Raw genomic sequence first — 23,008 nt, 5'->3', positions numbered from 1 at the left:
ATGATGCCATTTATCTGGCATTCTGGGAAAAGCAAAACTAGGGAGAGAAATCGTATAGTGGTTACCAGGAGCTGTACATGAAGGAGGGTTTGACTACATAGGGAAATAAGGAAAAATTTTTTGAGGGGATGGAATTGTTCTGTATTTGGACTGTGATTGTGGATATATGGCTATGCATTTGTCAAAACTCACAGACCTATACATTAGAAAGGGCTAATTTTACTGTATTAAATTATATCTTAATACAAATAATGGGGGAAAGTCAGCTTGCTTATTTAAGAAACAGCATAGTAAAAACAGTACATGAAAAATGTTACTACAGAGAATTGGTGATATGTAGCACAAGATTTTTAAAATACAAAGTATTCTAAGTATATGAATAGCAATGATATCCTTTAAACAGCTAAATAAGAACTAAACTGTCTATAAAGGTAGATTAATACTTTAGGATCAGAATGGATCATGGATATTGCTAGATATCTGAAGTCATCCAATTCTTCCACTTGCAAATATTTTGCTTGTAAGTTATTATGAACAACATTAACTATGAATAATACATAAATAAATATATTGACTCACCTCCTGGGATTCTTTGGAAAACTTTACTCAAAGTATCTCCAGTTATTATGTTGTAACTTATCATAGCTAAAAACATAATTAAAATAATACAGTTACTGATAAGCCATCGCATATCTCATCTTGAATATTTAAAATTTTGTTTTGCATTTAGCAGTGTTTTCTCCAATTTTTTATTTAAATTCCAGTTGGTTGACGTACAGTGTAATATTAGTTTCAGGTATAGAATTTAGTGATTCATCACTTATATACAACACTTGGTGCTCATCACAACAAGTGCCTTCCTTAATACCCATCACTGATTTTCAAAGTAATGTTATTCCCAAATATTGGCATACTCCTACATCTTTCAAATATGTATTGTGATTATGAATATGTACAACTTCAAAAATAACTAGATAACAGATTTATGGGCGAATATAAATTTATATTACAAAAACATTTTCACCTTACAAATCGATTCTTTTCCAGACAGAACACCTTTAAATAATAGTGAGTTTTGGTAGTCGTTTAAAATGTGATTTGTTGGACACCTGGGTGGCTCAGTCGGTTAAACATCCAACTTCAGCTCAGGTCATGATCTCACTGTTTCCAAGTTCAAGCCCCGCATCAGGCTCTGTGCTGACAGCTCAGAGCCCGGAGCCTGCTTAGGATTCTGTGTCTCCCTCTCTCTCTGCCCCTCTCCCGCTCACACCTCTGTCTCTGTCTCTCTCTCTCTCTCAAAAATAAACATTAAAAAATTTTTTTTAATTAAAATTAAAATGTGATTTGTTTTGTTACTAAAGTTCAGTTTCCAAACATGTTTTCTGTAACACATGCATTACTCAAAACAAGGAACAATAATAGAAACTTGTGAAGGCTCCCAAATACCCCCTCATTTAAAAAAATAAGATTTGGGGGAAATAATAGTCTTAGCCTTCCATGAAGACATAAGGAGCTACTGGTTTGAACAATAGCTTCTATATTACTGATTTTAAAAATCAAGTCAATTCGACCACTGGCAAACGTTAACAACGCACCTAAGAAGACATGCTCACCAGTATGGCACAAATTTTAAATTGCAATTTGGCCTTGTTTGTACATGGCTTCCACAGACCCTTAGGTTTTCAAAAAATGTATTTCAGCTTTAGAAGAAATCTATTATTTCACCTATTCACTTTTGTTTTTTTATTATTTTGTTAAATGTTTACTTTTGAGAGAGTGTGCGAGGGGGGAGGGGCAGAGAGAGGAGCAGGCTCTGTGCTGACAGCAGAGAACCTGATGCGGGGTTCAAATTCATGAACCATGGGGCTCAAACTCACGAACTGTGAGATCATGACCTGAGTTGAAGTAGGATGCTTAACCGATTGAGCCACCCAGGTTTCCCTTACCTATTCACTTTTAATCTACTATTAAAGCTACTTTCTTCAAAAATAGTTGTATGCTTATGAAATAATTCCAATATTCATTGTCACCTTACCTATGAGGATATACCTGTAAAAGGAATCAACTTACCTATAAAAGGATACAAAAACTGAAGAACAGAGAGGAGGAGATATCCCGGAAAGCCAAAGGTTTTATTGACCAAAGACTGGTAAGTGTCTGTTCCAGAGAGGGCCCCTCCTTTTATCAATAAAACAAGGGAAAAGTCTGCAGCAAAAATAGCAATTAAACAATGTCAGATTGCATTTAATACACAAGTTTTAAAAAATATTTTGACTTAAAGACTTCAAAGAAACTTTTTGAAGAGTTTAATTTAATGCCACAGTAGATTGGCATGACAAGGCTCACTTTCTTCTCATAAAACATTACCTTTCATGAAACAGTACTATTTCCAGTCATATATTTTTCAATTGAGATGCAAATACACTTAACATATCTGTGCAATGACCTGGACAGAAGGAAGTATGCAGACTAGAAACAAAGCATCAGTTTTCCATTTTACTTTCCTAACCTAACCAATGTAATGACTTTTACAAGGATGTGGCTCAACTGTCCAAGGAACAGAATGTAGGTAATCAAATATTTCATAGACATTCAATGTGTGAAAACCAAGAATGAAAAATGATTCAAGCATTCAGGAAAAAAATAGATTGAGGAGAATCAGATCATTTGTTTTATACCAAAGTACAAGTAGGAACTTTATTTTACAGTTATTGTGGTTAAGAGAGAACCCCAAGAATTTTTTTTGTAATTTATATTTTAAAGATTTAAGCTCTCATTTTAGAGTTGGATTTGAAGACACAAATATATAGAAATTATATAATTAAAAGTTGATCTCTCTTTCCTTCCCCCCCACTTAAATCAATGTTTTTTGAATACTAAATGAATGACATTGAAGGTGCATTGGGTACACAGCTATGTACAGGGTATGATTCTTTCTCTTCTGTTGCTCATGCTTCCAGCACAGGTGATTTTTTTTATCCCTTAAGTAATTTGGAAATGCATTAAAATACAAAGGAAAGAACAGAAATCATTGCAATATGCTTTCTACCTTGATTCCCTCCAACATTCTTGAATCTTCTTTCAACAAATTCACCAATAAGCTTCAAGTTGATAAATCCAACTGACATGTCCTAAATCTTAATCTAACTTGCTATTTCAAGTTTTTTCTTTTATTAAAACTTTTTAATGTTTATTTACTTTTGAGAGAGAGAGACAGAGACAGAGACAGAGCACAGGTGGGGAGGGGCAGAGAGAAAGGGAGACACAGAATCCTAAGCAGGCATCAGGCTCTGCGCTGTCAGCACAGAGTGGGATACGGGGCTTGAACTCATGAACTGTGAGATACTGAGCTGAGCCAAAGTGGACACTTAACCAACTGAGCCACCCAGGCGCCCTAGCATTTTTTTGTTTATCATTCCCCTCTTCCTCAACCACCTTCCCTTGGCCTTCGTGACTTCACTTTCTTTTGGATTTCCTCCTACCATTTTTTTTTTTTTTTTTTTTTTTTTTTTTGGACAGAACAATAAACATGACCAAAGCTAGGAAGCAGGAAGATTTATTTGCCTTTCCGAGCTTTGATTTTCCTCAGATACAACTTTAGCTTCTTGTCCCCTAGCACATAGCCACCTACTCCGCCACACTGTCTGGTCTTGAAGCTACGTATGCAAGAAGCTTGCCCTGCTGGAACCGCTCCTTCAGAAGACCATTGATTTGGGCATTCTTTCTCCTTTCATCATATTTCTTCTGAATTTTCTTTGATTGTTTTTTGTTTAAAGCTTCTCAGGAGTCAGGTTGGTCCCCTTCTTGCAGCACAGGGACAGTGCACAGTAGGACTCCTACCACTGTCATAGGGTGTGCTGTCAATGAGCACGATACAGTTATTCACCAGGGTTTTGGTGCTGACCAGTTCGTTGTTAGATGCATCACAGACAACATCAATAATTCTTGTTTTGAGTGTACAACACTGGGAGCCTCAGAAGAAGTTCCCCACGGCCAGTCTCAAGGCACGGTCCTGCCTTCCCCAACATGGACTGTGTGTATGCGGCAGGGCCAATCAGGGTTTGCAGTGGGCATCCCAGCTCATACTTGTGCTTCTTGTAGGGCTTTCTCTTGCCCCCTGTCTTGTGGTGCTTGTGCCACTTGTCCCCAGAGATGTGCATTGCTCTGAGCGCTGACTGCAAAAGAGCGGATTTCCTCCTACCTTTTGACCAATCATACACTTTTTTGTTTTCTGTTTTTTTGTTTGTTTTTACCAGTTTCTTTCATTCTGTTTAAAACCTGGATTCTTGGGACTTTTTTCTCACTCCTCAAAATGAACTACTGTGATCTTACTCATGCCTGTGGCTGTAATTTTCATACAGCTGTTATTAACCACCATCATTGTATCTCTAAACCAGTCTCCTCCAAACTCCAATTTCTATATCTAGCTGGCTAATAAGCATTTTACCTTGGACATCTCATAGACATCTTTATTTTTTGTAATGCCCAAATGTTAATTTATAGATTTGTTCTGGAACCTGCTTCTCCATCTATATTTCTCCAAATTATTAACAATATCAGTAGAAATTTGAGAATCACCATAGACTTCTCATTACCCATCACCTGCTATATGCTTTTGGTCACCAAGTCTATTAACTACTGCACCATAAATTATTCAACAGTATCCCCTCATTTCTAATCTCTAATATGTTTTATTTGAGGGCTTAGGCTTTTACCATTTCTTTCCTTGATTACTGCAAAAACTCCTAATAGTTCTCCCATCCACCCATCTGGCCCCTCTTCAAGATACTTTTGACATGCCTTCCCTACCAAGATTTTCTTGACGTCTCCCCTCTACCAGATGGAACTGACCACAGCATACACCTGATCATGTCTTCTGCTTAAAATCCTCCCGGGGAATCCTCTAACGCTTTTGGATTAAAAAATCCTTTTCATGAGGCAGAAAAAATTACTTATTAGCTGTGTGATCTTGGGTGAAAGACTTGATTTTCTCAAATCTCAGCTGTAAAGTAAGACAATACACCAAATCTTGAAGAGTCTGTGAGGATTATGATATTTAAATGTCTACCACCATGCCTAGCATGCTATACAGGCTAAATGAACGGGAATTTGTGCTACTTTTGGTTATTTTCTATAGGCTGCATGTGGTGGTGGAGAAAGCTCTGTATTTGGAGTCTGGTAACAATAATGATAACAGCCAGAAAAATACTAGCAAATACTTTCACAGCACTTTTTTCTGTGCCAGGCTTTTTCCTAAATGCTTTATGCATATTAACTTGCTTAATTCTCACAGCAACTCTAAGCAGGTGCAATTATTACCCACCGCCTTTAAAAGATGAGAAAAGTGAGCCACAGAAGGGTAAGCAAATTGCTGAACTTCACAGGGTTAGAAAGGAAGAGTCAGGACTCAGATCCTGGTTGTCTGGCTCCAGAATCCATGCACTTAGTCAAAGTTACAATTTTCTTGTCAATAACTGCTAACCTGGGGCAAGTCTTTTAACCTATCAAAGGCTCAATTTCCTTCTCTGAAAGAGTAGAACATACTCCATGAAGTAGAATATCTACTTATGAAGGATTAAGAACAGTGGCTGCATTACGCTTAGGATCCAGCCAGTCTGCAGGAAGCAGTAATGATGATCATTACATGGGAGCCTTCATAAATGCCTCTGCAAACCTCTAACTTCATCTCTCTCCCCTTCGAACATCAACCCTATGCTTTAGCCAGATAGAATCACTTACACAGCTTCCTTTTGCACTTCCACATTTCCCTCTGCTTAGAGTACCCTTCCATTTTCTTTGCTCACTCATCAACAGTCAGTGGAGGTGTCTCTTCATTCCCAAAATATGACTGCTCCTTTGAGACTGGGTTAAGTGCCAGTATCCGTATCATAATGCACATATTTATGTATTTTTATTATGGCATTTTCATAAAGTATTATAATTCTATGTCTTTGTCTGCCTGACACAACATCGTGAGCTTCATACAGGCAGGAATAATGTTCTTCATTGGTATAATGACAGCAATTGTCACTAAATATTTGTTGAATGAATTAATATAGCAGGATTGCTAAATGTCTACATAACTGATCAAAATTCAGTGTAATAAATGGCCTAATGAGTATATTTAAAAAAATTCTAAAATCACAAAAGACATAGAAATTAATTATATTGCCTTTGTTTAAAACCAGGAAAAGCTTCACAGAGGCGCTGAGTAAGCCTTGGAGGATATACAGGATTTCACCAGGTAGAGAAGAAAAAGAATGTCAAGCAGGGAGACTATCCATGGGAAGGCAGCATGACAGCACAATCTGCAGAGAATGGAATATTCCAGAATAGCTAAAACATAACTTCGACACATGGTAATGTTCGTGACAATGTGAAAGAGATGCTAGATTAGTTGGAGATGAAACGAAAAATTCAGATTGTGGCTGATCTATGAAGGAATTTGAATGCAATATTTTTTTTTTTCTGTTGTCATTATGCAGTCTTGGAATGTCTTGACTGGGGAAGTGAGAGACCAGGCTGAGGTTTTATAAAGGTAATTCTGCAGCAATATGGACGACTGATCAGAAAGTGGACAGATGCTATATGTAGGAAAACTCAATAGCAACTTATTGATCAAGAAAGAGAATGAATGAGGACCTCAGTAACAGAGAGGGGGTAATGTTTCATAGATATTGTCAACTTTTGGTGAACAACTATATGCTTGGGATGAGAATGCTGAGTTTTATAAAAGTTCAAAATATACTGCTTAAAGTTAACAATTTGCTAAGAATCTAATCAATAAAAAATGTGTTTATCTGCCTGTAAAACAAGCTATATATATATATCTTAAAAGCTTTAGGAATCTTAAGTATCAATCACCATAACATTGCGACCTCACTTTAAATATACTGCATACAAATTTTAGATAAATCCATGAATGAGTCTACGTTATCCAACATAAAAATTTTCTTTTAAATCAGTATATATGTTTGAAAAATAAAAATTATTACACTCTAATCAACAAATATAAAAATCTTAAACAAATTAAACTAAAGCATTTGTTGTAAATATTTACAATTTGTTTTTATTTCCCAACATTTCAAAAATATGAAAACAGAAAAACCACCTCCTAGCTGGACATATCTCATTAGAGGCCTTAAAAAGAAAAAAAAAAAAGAATAATTATAAAGAAAAACAATTGTGTAATTACAGTGTCAATTTATTTTTTTAAGTTTATTTTAAATTTATTTATTTTTGAGAGACAGCGCGAGAGCATGTGTGCAAGTGGGGGAGGGGCAGAGAGAGAGGGAGACACAGAATCTGAAGCAGGCTGTGCAGACAGCTCAGAGCCTGACATGGTGTTCGAACCCACAAACTGTGAGATCATGATCTGAGCTGAAGTCAGAGGCTTAACCAACTGAGCCACGCAGGCACCCCTTATCTATTTTGAAAGAGAGAGAGAGAGAGAGAGAGAAAGGGAAAGAGAATCCCAAGCAGGCTCTGCACTGTCAACAGAGAACCCATTGGATTGGGGGGATGTGGGGGGTGGGGTGGGGCTTCAAATGACAAACCGAGAGATGAGAAATTGTAAACTGAGCCAAAATCAAGAGTCAGAAGCTTAACTGACTGAGCCACCCAGGGGCCCCTACAGTGTTAGTTGAAAGAAAAATTCAGTATTATATCCTACTTGTAGATTTTCCTCTTTAAGGCCTAATTAAAAAATAAAAGGAATCACAGTCTAATTTTTTTTTGCTTCTGTGTGGTCATCCTTTATTCATCAAAGTTACTTAAATATTTTGATCATGCAACTGAATAAGAGTAACTAATTTCTACTGATTAGTAACTTTGCAATATATGGCTTTGCAAAAAGGCTGTTCATAGTCACTGCTACAAGTTTATGCATGGCATTAGTTGAGACAGTTATTCACATTATGATTTATTTATGTATAATGTGATTTGGCTTGGGTAAATTGTCAATTCTCAAGTATTTAATTCTTAGGTGATATATATTTTTTAATTTTTTTCTATCTACTGGCTTACAGTGTGTGTAAATGTTTACAGCGCGCTTAAATAATCCACGGTTATTATGCCTGGGTGGAAATTATTTGTCAGTGATGACTGACTGGGAAACAGGAAATTAAAAACGACAAGAGTAATCCTTGAATGGGATTTTTTAGTGTGATGAATGTTCTCATGAATAGAATGCAATTTTTAAACACCAGAAACTCTGAATAAGCACAACGTTATGGGTCCCATGGGTTACTCAGTTTTGGGTCTTAAGCTACAAAATAAGAGCTTAGAAGCTCAAAGCAGCTTAGGTTTGGGGAGAGCAGGTGGTGAGAAGAAAGCAGGGAGGAAAGCAGCCCAGTGCTCCTGCAGCTACTGTGGTAACTACTGTGTGCTTTACTCTCTCTTCCTCAGCCTGAGGGAAAAAACAGCAGAGTTAAAGGCTGGTCTTGGAAACCTGAGATTTTGTGAGGGGATGGCATTTTGGGCTCCAGAAGCAGAGCTGACCAGAGATTCCTGGGCATGGGATTTGAGGGAGTACCCTCGAGAGAAGGGGAAGAACAGGACAGGGGAAGGGAAACAGCTCAGCCAGCGCATGGTCTCAGGTGAAGACTATCCTCAGCCCAATCCCTGTGGTGGAGGCCCTCTGGAGCTACACCTGCAACACTCACTGGTGTCTCCCGGAGGCTGGGAGGTCAGCTTTTGTGTTCCTACCAGTCAGTCATTGGCCAGAGGCTGGGCATCATTACCTCACAGGAAGGTGGCACCATCGAGAGCCAGGTCAACTGAAGAAACAGACAGCTGAGGAGTTCTGCATTGCCTGGTAAAAGGCATCCAAGTGACCACACACAGCAGCCACCATACCAACAGCCACCGCAAGTGGGTATCTGGTTTTGATCACTGCCTCTTTCACAGTGACCCTAAGGTAGAGGAAGGACCCTGTGGTTGTCATGAGGTGAGTTGGGGGGGGGGGTGGCGGGTAAAAGGGCAGGGATGAGAACAACAGGAAGAGGAGGTGAGTATGAGTTGTAAAGTAGCAAAACGTGAGTGTGAATGAACATGTTACATGAAAAGGGGGAAGCAGAAGAGAAGTGATAGAGAAGCACCTTATTGCTGCCCTCTAAGATAGTGGTAGGTAGGGAGCCTGGGCAGGCACCATGGGGAGCGGGTGGTGGACACCCTGAAAGGTGCTGGTTGAGCACCAGGCCTTTCGGTCTTACCTGCACAAAAATAGCTAGAAAATATTGCTCATTCATGTGCATCTGCTTAAGGTATTTGTGGGAGAGGAAGGCCTGATGTCTACACTTTCAGAGCAGTCTCTCCCAGCCTTTAAAATGACTCCCCCATCTACCGCTCTCTGCACAAAGTGAAAAAAGGCACATGAAAAGGATTTAGGCTTGGTGATATATAATGCTTTTCTAATCTGTTCAGAGGATTAGTAGGCAAAGTAAATCTTCTCGGACATAAATGTCTAAATTCTTTAGGATTATTTGATGCACTTCTTAATTAGGAAATTCAATTATGTGTGTGTGTGTGTGTGTGTGTAATCATCATTGCACAATTTAAGTTGCAGGAAAAAGCAATTACATAGTATTTTACCTGTAACATATGAAACCCAGAATAAAAGCAATATTCCCAGAGGAAAGCCAGCTTGCTTCATTGAATAAGGTAATCCTGGAAAAAACATAAAATGCCCCACCCATCACATTAATAAAACATACAGAAATTTAGAAGTTTCCCCCCAATTCCTATATATAACAAGCTCATAAAGTGACATATTTACAGGACATGGTTGTAAACAGTGCACAAGGCTACTCAAATGTTAGTATGTTAATACTATTTCAGAATAAAATGCAAGCTAAGGACATGTCAAGAAAGCAAATTTATGAGGTGACAGAATAAGAATAAGAAAGCAGCAAGATGCCAGTTCACACAAATAATGTTCACTTCAGGGTGAGGGGAACGTGACCTTGAATATGTGGAAAGTAATGACCTAAAGCTTTCCTTTCGTGCTAGCTGGGAAAGCAGAGAAGGTAATAAGGCTACAGAAGGGGATATGAGGAAAGACTAATGCCAGAATCAAAATGGTAACCATGTAGGAAAAAGAGAGAAAGATGAGAAGGCAAAAGTATTTTCTATAAAGCTGAAGGGTTATATAAAAGTATTTCCTATGAATTTTTTGGGAAATGGTCAATTTTAGATTATGGGCAATACATATTTAAGATAAAATGTATTTAAAATATTTCCATCAAGAATTTATTCCATGAAAAATTTTTCCTTAAAAAATCTGCTGTACATAATTAAGAGGCACTTTTCAATGCTGCTGACACGAATCAGCTTAAAAGTGTTCACATTAGGAATTAACTCCGGAATTCTGCCTGGCAAAGTTGCCCACACCTCTCTGGTTCATGGGGGCAGAATTTCAAACAAATCGTTGCCCCTACTTGATTACTTTGCCTCACCTACCTCTATTCTGTGTACCACCAAAAAGAATTGTCTATATATGGAATCAAGTAAAATCAAGAGACACATCAGCTTGCAACAGATGAAAAAAGTAACTCAATTCAGATGAACATTCAATGATGACTATAACTAAAAGGTCAAAACTTTACAGGAAAAAGTAGTATTCTCAATGAATTTTGCAGGATTTTGTTTTGTCTTGCTGTTTCTTAAATTGGATGTTTTCCAAGAACAAATAGAATGATAAGCACTGAAAAAATAATTGCCTTAATTACTCTAATGCAACGCACCTAATGTTGTCAGAATTTTCCCCTTGCTTCAAACTGGGAAAATATGAGCTGCTCATTTCTTTCAATTCTGATTATTTGGCTCCTTCATTAAAAAAAATCTATGTATTTTCATTTAACCAATATCTACTTATTAATTAAATGATACTTAAAATTAATATATCATAAGTTTGCACTTTAACTCTAGATAGATAGGCAAGGAAATACTGTATGATTTAATTATTCACAAGATTATTATGTTTTCACATTAAACTTATGTACCTTCAATATTTCCAAATATCTGGAGATTTACACTATAGAAGGTCATAGAAAGGTGGTTCAAGTAATGGTGGGCACTTCAGGAAGATGGAAAAAGTATATTATTATTTATTTATTATCAATTGACCATAGAGCCCATAAAAATAAATTCAGCAGATCCCATATGCAGCTCCAACTTTATCTGCCACTTATGGAAGATGCTCTCAAATGAGGAAAGAGTGTGAACAGAACCTCATCTTCAGCATAAAAGTGCACATGGTTACACTGGGAAAAAAGGAGGTGATTTTATGGGAAAAAATTACCAATTTTAATACTTAATATTTTTTCCTCAAAAATAATCCGTGAATACTAGCAACAGAGTAAGAGCCTTAAATTTTGTCTTTTCATTTAAAACTTAAAACAAAATAAAACAACACTTACCTATTATACCAGATCCTATAATCGAGTTGACAACATTAAAAACAGCTGTAGACTGACGACAAGTTTTCCCTTTGTGCTTATGTTCAGAAACGAGCGTTTCTCTGTCATCCAGATTGCTCTATTTTGATATATAAAATGGCAATTAAATATTTACTAGGTCAAATATTAGAAAAGTGTCAGATAAATATGCAATGTAGGATAACGGTAAGAAAATAATGAGAGTAGGATAATAATAATATGACGTATAATAATAATAAAGAGCAACAATAACAGCTAGGAACAGAGCATTGTAAACAAATTCCATCCTAAAATGTCCCAATTATAGCTGCACCAAGTTCACGGACTGCTGAATGGAATCCCAGAATACAGGCTCAGTTAGGGAGCCAATGATGCGATTTTGTAAGATTAAAGGGGTATATTGAAAAGTAGCTGCCAAGAAAAAAAAAAAAAAAAAAAGTCAGAGGAAGGCAAAACTTTTTCTCCTGGAGGACTTTCTGCAGTGCTAAAACCCAAGGCAGCAGACCTCTGTTGCAGGGTGAATGAAACTGGAAGGGACCTGGCTTCAGAAGCTGCCCCAGTCCCCAGCTTTACCTGAGGCAGGATGACGGGCCCCTGCGCCTGGTAGCCCATGGCTGCAACAGAGTCCTCGGCAAGCGGAAAGCTTGCGGGCCTGGGAAGCCCACTCTTGCTCTCCCAGCCTCCCCTGCGACCTCGCACATCCGGGGGCCCGCGCGGCGGGAGAGGGGAGCGAGCGGTCCCGCGGCCGCCCCTGGCCCCACCTCCGCAGTTCAGCGGGGGCGCGGGCTGCAGCCCAGAGCTTTCTGGGCTGCAGCAGCCCCGGCTGGTTTCTTCTGGGAGCTCGTCCAGCCAATGCACCCTCCTTCTCAGGCAGGATGCTACACGGGATGCTTCTGATCTGGGCAGCCCTCTCTCCCCTCACCAGTCTTTCCCCACCCGCGCCCCACCTCCAGTTGGAAAGTACAGTTTGTTCTGTGCTGCCCTACCCAGACTGTGCTAAGAGATACGATGGCTTCATTTTAGTCCACTCCAAAGTTAGCTGCTGCTCTTTGGATGGAGTCTTACGTCCAGGTAAGAACGCAGTAGCACCCCTGCTCCCATGGAGCATCTTTTCTATTCCCACCACCTCCTCCTCCCTACACATCTTCTGTGTTAGAGAGGACAGACGAAAATGTAGGACTTTTATTTTAAATGGGAAACAACCAACCCAACAAAAAACTTTTCTAGAGTTTCAGCAAACTTGATTACTGAGCATGCTTTGGTCAAATGTTTCCTGATGACTTTTCGGAAAAGGAGACTTGAGAGTGGAAAAGATGGATTCATGATGGATTCAGGTAGTGAATCTTAAAAACAGGGAAGTGGGAGGTGTAAGGAGGATGGGAAAGAGAAAGCACTTAGAATATATGAGATAGAATCTTCATGGTCACCTATTCACTCTTACATTACAGATGAGGAAACTGGCCCAGGGAATATTCAAATCACAAAAGGAATCCTATAGAGAAAGGTTTGAGGGACAGTAAGAGTGGTGGTAATATAATACAAGTACTTATCAAATGCTTATTAAAGAAGTCCTTTTACTTAAAATCAAGAAACATTTTCAAAACATGAAAAAACTGAAGAGGATTATAAAATAAGTTCTATATCAAACTGAATGTTAACATTTTGTCATATGTTCTACAAAAATAAACATTTAGTATTGCGATAGAAACCCCTTCGCCCATCCCCATTCCTTTCTCTTCATCCCTGATGTCATCTAATTAATGAAATTGGTGTGTATCTTCCTATCCATACTTATATTTTAATTCTTTCATTTGTAGTCATAAATAATAAATAACATTGATTTGTGTGTTTTCAAGATTTACAGAAGATGGTCCCATATTGTACATGTTATTTTCCCCCTAGCATTAGTGTTTGTTTACCCAATATACAGTTTTCAAGATGTATTATGTAGATGTGAGCAGGACAGTTTATTTATTTTATTTCTCACAGTTCGGTTAGCCATGCTCCTACTGAAAGACAGATGTTAAGGTTGTTATAATTAATTAAGATTGTTAAAGTTCTCATTTTACACCCTTCTGGTGTATATTGAATGACAGATTTTCTAGCAGTAGAATTGTTAGGAACTAAGTCATGCATATTTCAACTTCACAAAATATTCCCAATTGCTCTACAAATTAGTTGTACCAATTACACTTCTACCAGCAGAGATGGAACTCCTATTTTTCTGCACTGTCTACCACACCAGGACTTTGTTGTTTCCTTGTTTTAAGTTTTGTTGTTCTGATGGGTTTTACAATGCTATATAATTATTGTATAAACTTGTATTGTCCCAATCTATGGTGCAGTTGAGAATCTTTTTATAATATTTGATGAATGTAATTAAATATTTAGGTTGTCCTCTTTGTGAATTTCATTTTATATCTTCTACCCTTTTGATTTTGGTTGTTAGTCTTTTTTTTCTTATTGATTTGTTTGAGTTATTTATATATTTGGCTTGCCAACTTATGTCAGTTACATATTTTGTACATATCTTCTCCCAGCCTTTTTTTTTTTTTAACTGTTTGTGGCAGTTTTTTTGTTAAGCAAAATTAGTAATTGTGACATACTCAAAATTAGTAATCTCAATCCCAATACAATTCATTAAGAGGAAGAAAATTCCAGCATTATTTTACTAAAAAATATAGATTCAAAAATTCCAAGTAAAGTATTAGCAAATTGATGCTAACAGTGTATGAAAAATTAACAATATCATGACCAAGTTGGGTATACCCCAAGTATGAAAGGATGGCTTAACTAAAAAAAAATCTATAAATGTAATTTTGCACATTAATAGATTATAAGAGAAAACCATGTAATTATTTTACATATCATTATGTGATTTTTTTTTTCCTATTTACCCTGTTGATGTGATGGATTACATTAATTGATTTCTGAATTTTGAATTAGCCTGGCACCTGGGATAAATCCCACTTGGCCATGGTGTATAATTCTTTTTGTACACTGTTGGATTCAATTTAATTGAAATTGAATAATATTTAATTGAACAATATTGAAATGATTCATTATTTTGTTGAGAATTTTTGAATCTATGTTCCTGAGAGATATTGGTCTGTAGTTTTCTTTCCTTGTTATGTCTTTGGTTTGGTAGTAGGTCAGTGCTGGCTTTGAATGAGTTAGAAAGTAGTTCTTTTGATTCTATTTTTTGAAAGCAATTGTAGAGAGCAGGTATAATTTCCACCTTAAATCCTTTGTAGAATTCGCCAGTGAATCCATCTGGACCTGGTAGTTTCTGTTTGGGAAACTTGTTAATTATTGATTCAATTTATTTAATAGATACAGGCCTATGCACATTGTCTATTTCATCTGTAAGTTTTGGCAGATTGTATTTTTTAAGGAATTGGTCCATCTCATTTAGGTTATTAAATTTGTGGGCATTGAGTTGTTCATAGTGTTCCTTTATTATCATTTTAATGTCCATGGGATTTATAGTGATGTCTGAAATTGCTAATTTGATTTCTGAAATTACAAATTTGTGCCCTCTCTCTTTTCTTATTTAACCAACCTATAGGCTTATTTATTTTGTCAGTGTTTTTAAGAACCAGCTTTTGGTTTCATTGATTTTCTCTATTGATTTCCTATTTTCAATTTCATTCATTTCTTTTTTAATTTTTTAACTATTTTTTGCCAACTTTGGATTTAATTTGCACTTGGTTTTCTAGTTTTCTAAGGTAGAAACTTAGATGTTTGATTTTAGCTTTTTCTCTTTTCTAATACATGCATTGAGTGCTATAAATTTCCCTGTAATCACTGTTTTTACTACATCTCACAAATTTTCATAAATTATATTTTAATTTTTAATATAGTTTAAAACATTTTGAACTTTCTCTCGAAATTTTTTGTTTGACCCATGTGTTATTTAGAAGTGTGTTGTTTAATCTCCAAATATTCGGGATGTTCTGGCTGTTCGTCTGTCATTAATTTCTAGTTTAATTCTGTTTGGGTCTGTTAGCAGACCTTGTATGATTTCTATTCTTTTAAAGTTGTTAAGGTGTGTTTTATAGCCCAGAAGGTCATCTATCTTGATGAATGTTCCATGTGTGCTTGAGATAAATATGTATTCTGCTGTCGTTGGGTGTAGTTTATAGACATCAATGATATTCAGTTGATTGATTGTATTTTTTGAATACAACTATGTACTTACTGGTTTTTTGCCTGATGGATGTATCAATTTCTGATATAGCTAAAATCTTCAACTATAATAGTATATTTATCTGTCTTTTTTTGTAGTTCTATCTTGCCTCACATATTCTCATGCTCCATATTAGGCAAATACATGTTAAAGATTGTTATGAGTCTTGGAGAAGAGACCCCTTTATCATTATGCAATTCTCTTCTATCCCTGATAACTTTCCTTGTTCTGAAGTCTACCCTGTTGAAATTAGTATAGCTACTCCTGCTTTCTTTTGATTAATATTAGTATAGTATATTACCATTCATTTACTTTTTTTAATTTATTTTTCTAACATTTATTTTTATTTATTTATTTTTATTTTTGAGACAGAGAGAGACAGAGCATGAGGAGAGAGGGGCAGAGAGAAAAGGAGATACAGAACCCGAAGCAGGCTTCAGGCTCTGAGCTGTCAGCACAGAGTCCACCATGGGGATTGAACTTGTGAACCACGAGATCATGATCTGAGCCCAAGTTGGGCACTTAACTGACTGAGCCACCCAGGAGCCCAAGCCATTCATTTACTTTTGATCTATACATGTATTTATATATGAAATAGGTTTCTTGTATACAAAATATAAGTCTTTTATTCACTCTGACAATCTCTGTCTTTTCACTGATTTTCAAAGTGTTAGTGATATCGTTGTTTTAATATCTACCACATTTATTTGCTTTTTTCTGTTTGTTGCTCCTGTTCTTTGTTCTTATTTTTGCCTTCCACACTTTTTCTGTCTTTTATGGTTTATTTGAGAATTTTGTATGATTCCCTTTTCTCTTCTTTCTTAGCATATGAGTTGTACTTAATTTTTTACTCTTTTAAGTGGTTGCCATAGAATTTACAAAATACACTTACACCCAATCCAAGTCCACTTTAAAAAACACTATATTGATTTATAGGTAGTGCAAGTACCTTGTAATAACTTAAAATCCTAATTTCTCTCTCCCATCCTTTGTATCATTTCTGTCATTCATTCACTTATACATTAGGATACATACATTTATTACACCTATAAGCATATATGATTGGATACATTGTTGCTCTTATTTGAACAAATTAGTATCTGTTAGATCAATTAACAATAAGAAAAATACTTTTTAAAGTTTATTTATTTTGAGAGAGAGAGAGTGGGAGGGGAAGAGAGAGAGAAGGAGAGCAGAGAGAGAGGGAGAGAGAGAGAGAATCCCAACTCTGTGCTGTCAGTGTGGAGTCCGATGTAGGGCTCAAACCCATGAACCCATGAGATCATGACCTGAGCTGAAATCAAGAGTCAGATGCTTAACCAACTGAACCACCCAGGTGCCAGAAAAATAAGTTTTTATTTTACCTCCACTTACTTCTTTTCCAATGTTCTTCTCTTGTTTATGTAGATCCAAGTTTCTGACATATCATTTTCTTCTCTCTAAATAACCTATTTTAACATTTCTTGCAAGGCAGGTCTACTGGTAACAAATTCTCTGAATTTTGTATTTTTCTTTCACTTTTGAAGCATATTTTTTCAGGGTACAGAATTCTAGGTTGGTGAGGGTTTTTTTTTTTCTCTCAATACTTTAAAGATTTCACTCCACTCTCTTCTTGCTTGTATAGTTTCTAAGGAGAAGTTTTATATAGTTCTTATGTTTGTTGCTCTATAGGTCAGGTGTTCTGTCCCCCTGGCTTTTTTCAGAACTTTATCTTTGATTTTCTATAGTGTGAAAATGATATTCCTAGTTGCAGTTTTTGCATTCTATCCTCCTTGGTGTTCTCTGTGCTTGCTGGATCTGTGGTTTAATGTCTGATATTAATTTGGGGAAATTCTCAGTCATTCTTGTTTCAGTATTTCTTCTGTTCCTCCCTTTCTTTTCCTTCTGGTATTACTGTCATGTGTATGTTACACCTTTCATAGTTGTTCACAGTTCTTAGATATTCTGTTCTGGGTTCTTCTCATCTTTTTTCTGTTGACTTTTCAGTTTTGGAAGTTTATATTTACATAGCCTCAAGGTCAGAGATTATTTCCTCAGTAACATCTGGTCTACTAATAAGCCCATTAAAGGTATTCATTTCTGTTACAGAGGGTTTTCTTTTTTATCACTAGCATTTCATTTTGGTTCCAATTCTCTGCTGATATTGCCCATTGATTCTTGCATGTTGTCTACTTTATCCACTAGAACTGTTAGCATTTTAATTATAGTTGTTTTAAATTCCTTATCTGAGAATCTTAACATTCTTTTTGTATCAGAGTCTGATCTCCATGCTTTCTCTGTCTCTTCAGACTGTGTTTTTTGCCTTTTGGTAGGTCTTATAATTTTTGGCTTGATAGCTGGACATGATTTCCTGGATAAAAGGAACTTCTATAAATAGGCCTTTAGTGATGTGATGGTGAAGAGGCAGGAGGGGAAGCATTCTATAATTCTATGAGTAGGTCTATGTCTTTAGTGAGCCTGTACCTCTGGATTGTGAACTCCACATGTGTTTCTCAGTACTCCCTCCCCCTTAGGTGGATAGGATGTTTAGAGGAGGTAGAGTTATTTATTTTCTTTCCCCCAGGTCAATTAGGCTCAGATAAAACAATAGCAGGCTAGGCTCTGGTTAAATAGCTTTTCCTGAGGGCAGACCTTGTTAAGAACAGAATGCTCTCAATATTTAAAAATGATTCCTTTCCCCTCCTCCTGCAATAAACAAGAGGAGATTTTTCTTCAGTATTTATTGTGAGAACCTGATTGAGCTCCTGGAGGTAAAATTCACAAAAGTATGGGGACCCCTGATGACTGGGTCTCCCTGGACTTTTTATCTCTCAGACATGTAATGCTAAGCCTCCAGCAATTCATCAATTATAGTTTAGGTTTCCCTACCTTGGCACTGGTTCCCATGGGGGTTAGTGATTCTCTGTATTTGTCTGTTGGTCTGTCTAATTTTGGGAGACATCAGTTTGCCCTATGACCTCACTTCCCTGAAGGATCTAAAGAGTTGTTGATTTTTCAGTTTGGTAAGCCTTTTACTTGTTTTTAAGATGGATTGACTTTTTCCAGCTTTTTATATGCTAGACTAGTTTTCTAAAGAAACTGGAAGTTCTTTATCCATATTTTAATGTTTATTCATTTTTCTGAGAGAGAGAGAGAGAGAGAGAGAGAGAGAATGAGTGGGGGAGGGGCAGAGAGAGAGGAAGGCACAGAATCCAAAGCAGGCTCCAGGCTCCGAGCTGTTAGCACAGAGCCCGACAAGGGTCTCAAACTCATGAACCATGAGATCATGACCTGAGCAGAAATCAGACACTTAACCGACTGAGCCACCCAGGTACCCCTATTCATATTTTAATGATCTTTCTTAAATACCTTTTTTTTCTAATTTCAAAAGTATTATTTTTTATTATAATTTCAAAAGTACTATGTTCTCAATGAGAAGACATGAAAAAGTAGAACACAGAATGACTGGAAATCCTCTCATGTAGAGGTAAACACAATTAGTGTTTTAGAACCCTGCAGTTTACTCAGATTGCACAATGTTTGATGTGCAGGGTAAGTGCATATTCACCTGCACAGAGACAGTTCTATTGTGTCTGTCTTAGCCCCAGATAAAACCCATGGGAGCCAAACTTTCAGGAATGTAGAGAGCCTTAATTCGAGCTTTTTTATCAGATTATATAATTATGTAATAGTATTCTGTGCTTGTGGAGGATTATTACTTTTCTTTATTATTTGGTTATAGTCAAACTAGATGACCTCCAAGAGCAACTAGCTGTCTCGGAAATAATCAGAGAAGCCTCTATCTTGGCAGAATTCCGAACTTACAGAGTTCTTTTCTGTCGACTAACCTGACTCCTTTCTGACATTGTTACAGCTCAAGTTTGTGTGAGACTAGAGGTAACAATTTTCAATCCACATCCTTGGGGAAGTTCCTTTTTTTTCAACCTTGGAAAGGAGTCTAGAAGAGAGGCAATTTCATCTTTTTGTAAAAATGTATGCTTGATACTCTCCATCTTATTAGGTTACTGGCTTAGTCACTATTAACAGCACCTTAATATGCAGAGTCTCAAACAAGGTAGACTGCTTTCTTTCTTGTTCAGCTTTCCAGAGATGGAGGTCTTCAGTCTTTAGAGGTCTGGAAGGACTTCTCAGATACTTTTGGCTAAATAGTCAAGATGTATTATTTCTTTTTATGGATTAATCATCTTACAAAATCATTCTTATAACTATCTTTTATGACCTGTATATTGCTCCTTATCAAGAAATATTTTTGTGGTGCCATGTTATTATTATTTCATAGTTAAGGTATTTTTGATGTTTTATAACTGTAATTATTAGAATTTGGTAAAGTTACTATGTTGTCATTTCTGGTTTGGAGTAGGGGGAGGGCACACTGAGGAATGAGTTAAAAATAGTGTGACTGTAAGACCTGGTTTTCCCAAGGCAGTGCTTGCTTCACCTTCTTGTTCCAATGTACTTATGAATAGCATCTTTTTCATTCTCAAACGTGTCCCAGTTTGGAAGATAGGCTACAATATCATGCTACAAATGCACTTGGGGGTGGTAAAACCACCTAATGTCTGCATAGCACTTCACGGTTTTCTCTAGTGATGTCCAAGTTGACATGGAATGGAAGATCCCAAAACACATTTTTTTTTTTCTTAATTCTTTAGTTAGTGTAGCAGATCAGGAGTTTTGGCTGTGGAATCAGAAGAACCTAGGTTTGAACCAAAGCTCAAGGGATCTTGGCAAGTTGCTTAGTTTTTTGAGCCTTAATTTCTTTATTTGTACAAAGGGGAAAGAAAACAGTACCTCTTTCATAGCAGTAGTTGTGGGAATTAAATGAGATAACCTATGTGTATTAGTTTCCTATGGCTGTTGTAACAAAGTACCATACACTGGGTAACTTAAAAAAGCATAAATTTATTCCTGCAGTTCTATGAGCTTACAGTCTGAAATCAAAGTATCAACAGGGCTATACTCCCTCTGAAACCAATAGGGGAGAATCCTTTCTTGCCTCTTCCTAACCCCAGGTAGTTTGCCAACAATCTTTGATGTTTTTTGGCTTGTACGTGCATCACTCCAACATTTCATCTTCACATGACATTCTCTCTGTGTGCCTTCACAGACTCTTCCGTCCATGCATGTCTGTGTCTTTGTCCAAGTTCCCCTTTAAAAACATTTTTTTTTTTAATTTGAGAGAGAGAGAGAGAGAGCGCAAACACGAGCAGGGGAGAGGGACAGAGGGAGAGAGAGAGAATCTCAAGCAGGCTTCATGCTTAGTGATCACCCAGGGATCATGACCTGAGCTGAAATCGAGTCGAACACTCAACTGACTGAGTCACCCAGGTGCCCCCCAAGTTTTCCTTTTTATAAGGACCTCAGTCATATTGGATTCGGTCCCATCCTAATGACCTCATCTTAACTTGACTACACCAGCAGAGATCCTATTTTCAAATAAAGTTGTATTCTGAGGTACTGGGTCCAGTCACATTCTGAGTCCGTATTGAGATTAAGACTCAACATATCTTATTCGGAGACACAATTCAATCCATAATGACATTTTAAAGTACTTTGTTAGTGCAAAATTGCATAATGTGGAGGGGGTTTGGGTTACTATATCAGAAACTGCCATTTGGCTATAAACAGCTGTTGTCTCTACTTCCACCATGATAGAGCCTCTTATTTTTGTCTGGGCCATGGCCACCATTCCTCCTAGAAAGAGGAATGGGGGCGCCTGGGTGGCTCAGTCGGTTAAGCGTCCGACTTCAGCTCAGGTCACGATCTCACGGTCCGTGAGTTCGAGCCCCGCGTCGGGCTCTGGGCTGATGGCTCGGAGCCTGGAGCCTGTTTCCGATTCTGTGTCTCCCTCTCTCTCTGCCCCTCCCCCGTTCATGCTCTGTCTCTCTCTGTCCCAAAAATAAATAAAAAACGTTGAAAGAAAAAAAAAAATTAAAAAAAAAAAAAAAGAAAGAGGAATGAAATTCACATCTTCACTTACAGCTGGTTGTGGTTAAGTTCTGACCAGGAGGATATCGTTGGAATGAATGTCCTTAAAGAGGAGGTTACTATTTTTTAACTCTCTTTTGTTTCTTCATATTGGATGGAGTGCAGAGACATGATGATTGAAGCTGGAGCTTTATCCTGGAACAACCACCTGTTGGACCTAGTGAAGATGGCTGGGTGACAAGACAAAGGGGCCTGAGCCCCTGCTGGATATGTCAATCGGGATTATTCAGGTAATGTGAGAAGGAAATAAACTTCAGTCTTGTTTCTGTCATTTATAGACAAATCTAATCCTTATTAATTATCACACCTCCTCTGGGTACCAAAACTGTGATTGCAGTTGTCAAATAAGATTCATCCAATTCAGATATTTATGTATAACAGCCCCTAAAGAGGTTTTTTAATGGAGGCCCTTGTGGAATAATAAGAGGGTTCACTGTGCTTAAACTCTATATTAATAAATGTAGGCAGTTTACTATTTATTCATATGTAATAAACTAGAAGCCGTTAGATCCTGATATTTTTAGTTTTGCCTCACTACAAACTGATAAGAACCTTGGCTAATATATACTCTCTCTGTCAACATGTCGTAGGTTCCCTCTGTGTCCCATGTTGGTCTTATTTTTAGGTACGTAGGTGTCTGCTCAGCTCTGGTTGCCCATGTCTTGCTTCAGGGTCTGCTTCTCTTACCACAGAGAGTCATTGGTCTTTGATTATTAACCTGAGGACTGACCCAGAAAAACTGCATCTCTGACTCTGCCTTGAGTGCACTTTTGGTATCTTCTGCCCTAGTGCTGACGTTCTCTACATATGCGATACACAATGTAATTTTAAGTCTCCACGGAGAAAATATTTGTACTGGGAATAAAAACTCAAGTTTGACCCTTCGTGCTTGCAGCTGAGAATATTTACTTTGTAAGATCAGAACCATTTCCCAAGCTCCAGAAGCTGGAGGTTATAGAGGCTCTTACAGCTTGGTCACTTCATGCCCACTGTAATGTGAACGTGATATGAAACAATAGGCGGGCAAGCTGTGATTGACCCTCAGATAGTGCCAGTTTTTATCACCCATTAATAAATATTCCCAAGCACCCCTCAAGTGACGGAGGTGAAGAAATGAAATTGGCTGCTGCGTACTCTTTAGTCATTTTAGTCAAGGTAATCTATGATGGTTACCCTAGAATAAGAGCTCATTTACCTATTTTGATCTTTCTTTTTCTTTTGTTTTAATAAAGTTCCATTTGCCATATTTTATGCCTGTATCAGTTGAAATAAATTGTGAGTAAGGATACTGTGTATGCCTCGGATAGGCTGCCTAGGAAGACCAGAGATTTGGCAAGATTGTATCAGCTTGACTGTATCAGCTCCAGGACTGGAGCAGAGTAGGGTGGGACCATGG

The 23,008-nt window shown here is 37.3% G+C and overlaps 1 protein-coding gene and 1 pseudogene across 2 annotated transcripts in view; both read right to left on the bottom strand.

The window, feature by feature from the left end:
* The window catches only part of SLC38A11 (solute carrier family 38 member 11), a 57,664-nt gene extending 45,164 nt beyond the window's left edge, over nucleotides 1-12,500 (bottom strand). For both annotated transcript variants that reach the window (XM_060621283.3, XM_060621282.3), the window contains exons 1-5: nucleotides 12,009-12,500; nucleotides 11,418-11,535; nucleotides 9,592-9,666; nucleotides 2,071-2,205; nucleotides 580-645 (exon numbers count right to left, since the gene is read on the bottom strand). In XM_060621283.3, the coding sequence (XP_060477266.1) occupies nucleotides 580-645; nucleotides 2,071-2,205; nucleotides 9,592-9,666; nucleotides 11,418-11,535; nucleotides 12,009-12,047 (433 nt within the window). In that variant the 5' untranslated portion in view covers nucleotides 12,048-12,500. The remainder of the gene's footprint in view (nucleotides 1-579; nucleotides 646-2,070; nucleotides 2,206-9,591; nucleotides 9,667-11,417; nucleotides 11,536-12,008) is intronic.
* On the bottom strand, nucleotides 3,557-4,275 carry LOC132670855 (small ribosomal subunit protein eS8 pseudogene; annotated as a pseudogene).
* Nucleotides 12,501-23,008: the final 10,508 nt, after the last annotated feature.

This window comes from Panthera onca, chromosome C1 (assembly GCF_046562875.1).
Source record: "Panthera onca isolate mPanOnc1 chromosome C1, mPanOnc1 haplotype 2, whole genome shotgun sequence".
NCBI classification, from domain to species: domain Eukaryota; kingdom Metazoa; phylum Chordata; class Mammalia; order Carnivora; family Felidae; genus Panthera; species Panthera onca.
The sequence above is the reverse complement of the archived record's forward strand: the minus strand, read 5'-3'. Positions and strand labels throughout refer to the sequence as shown.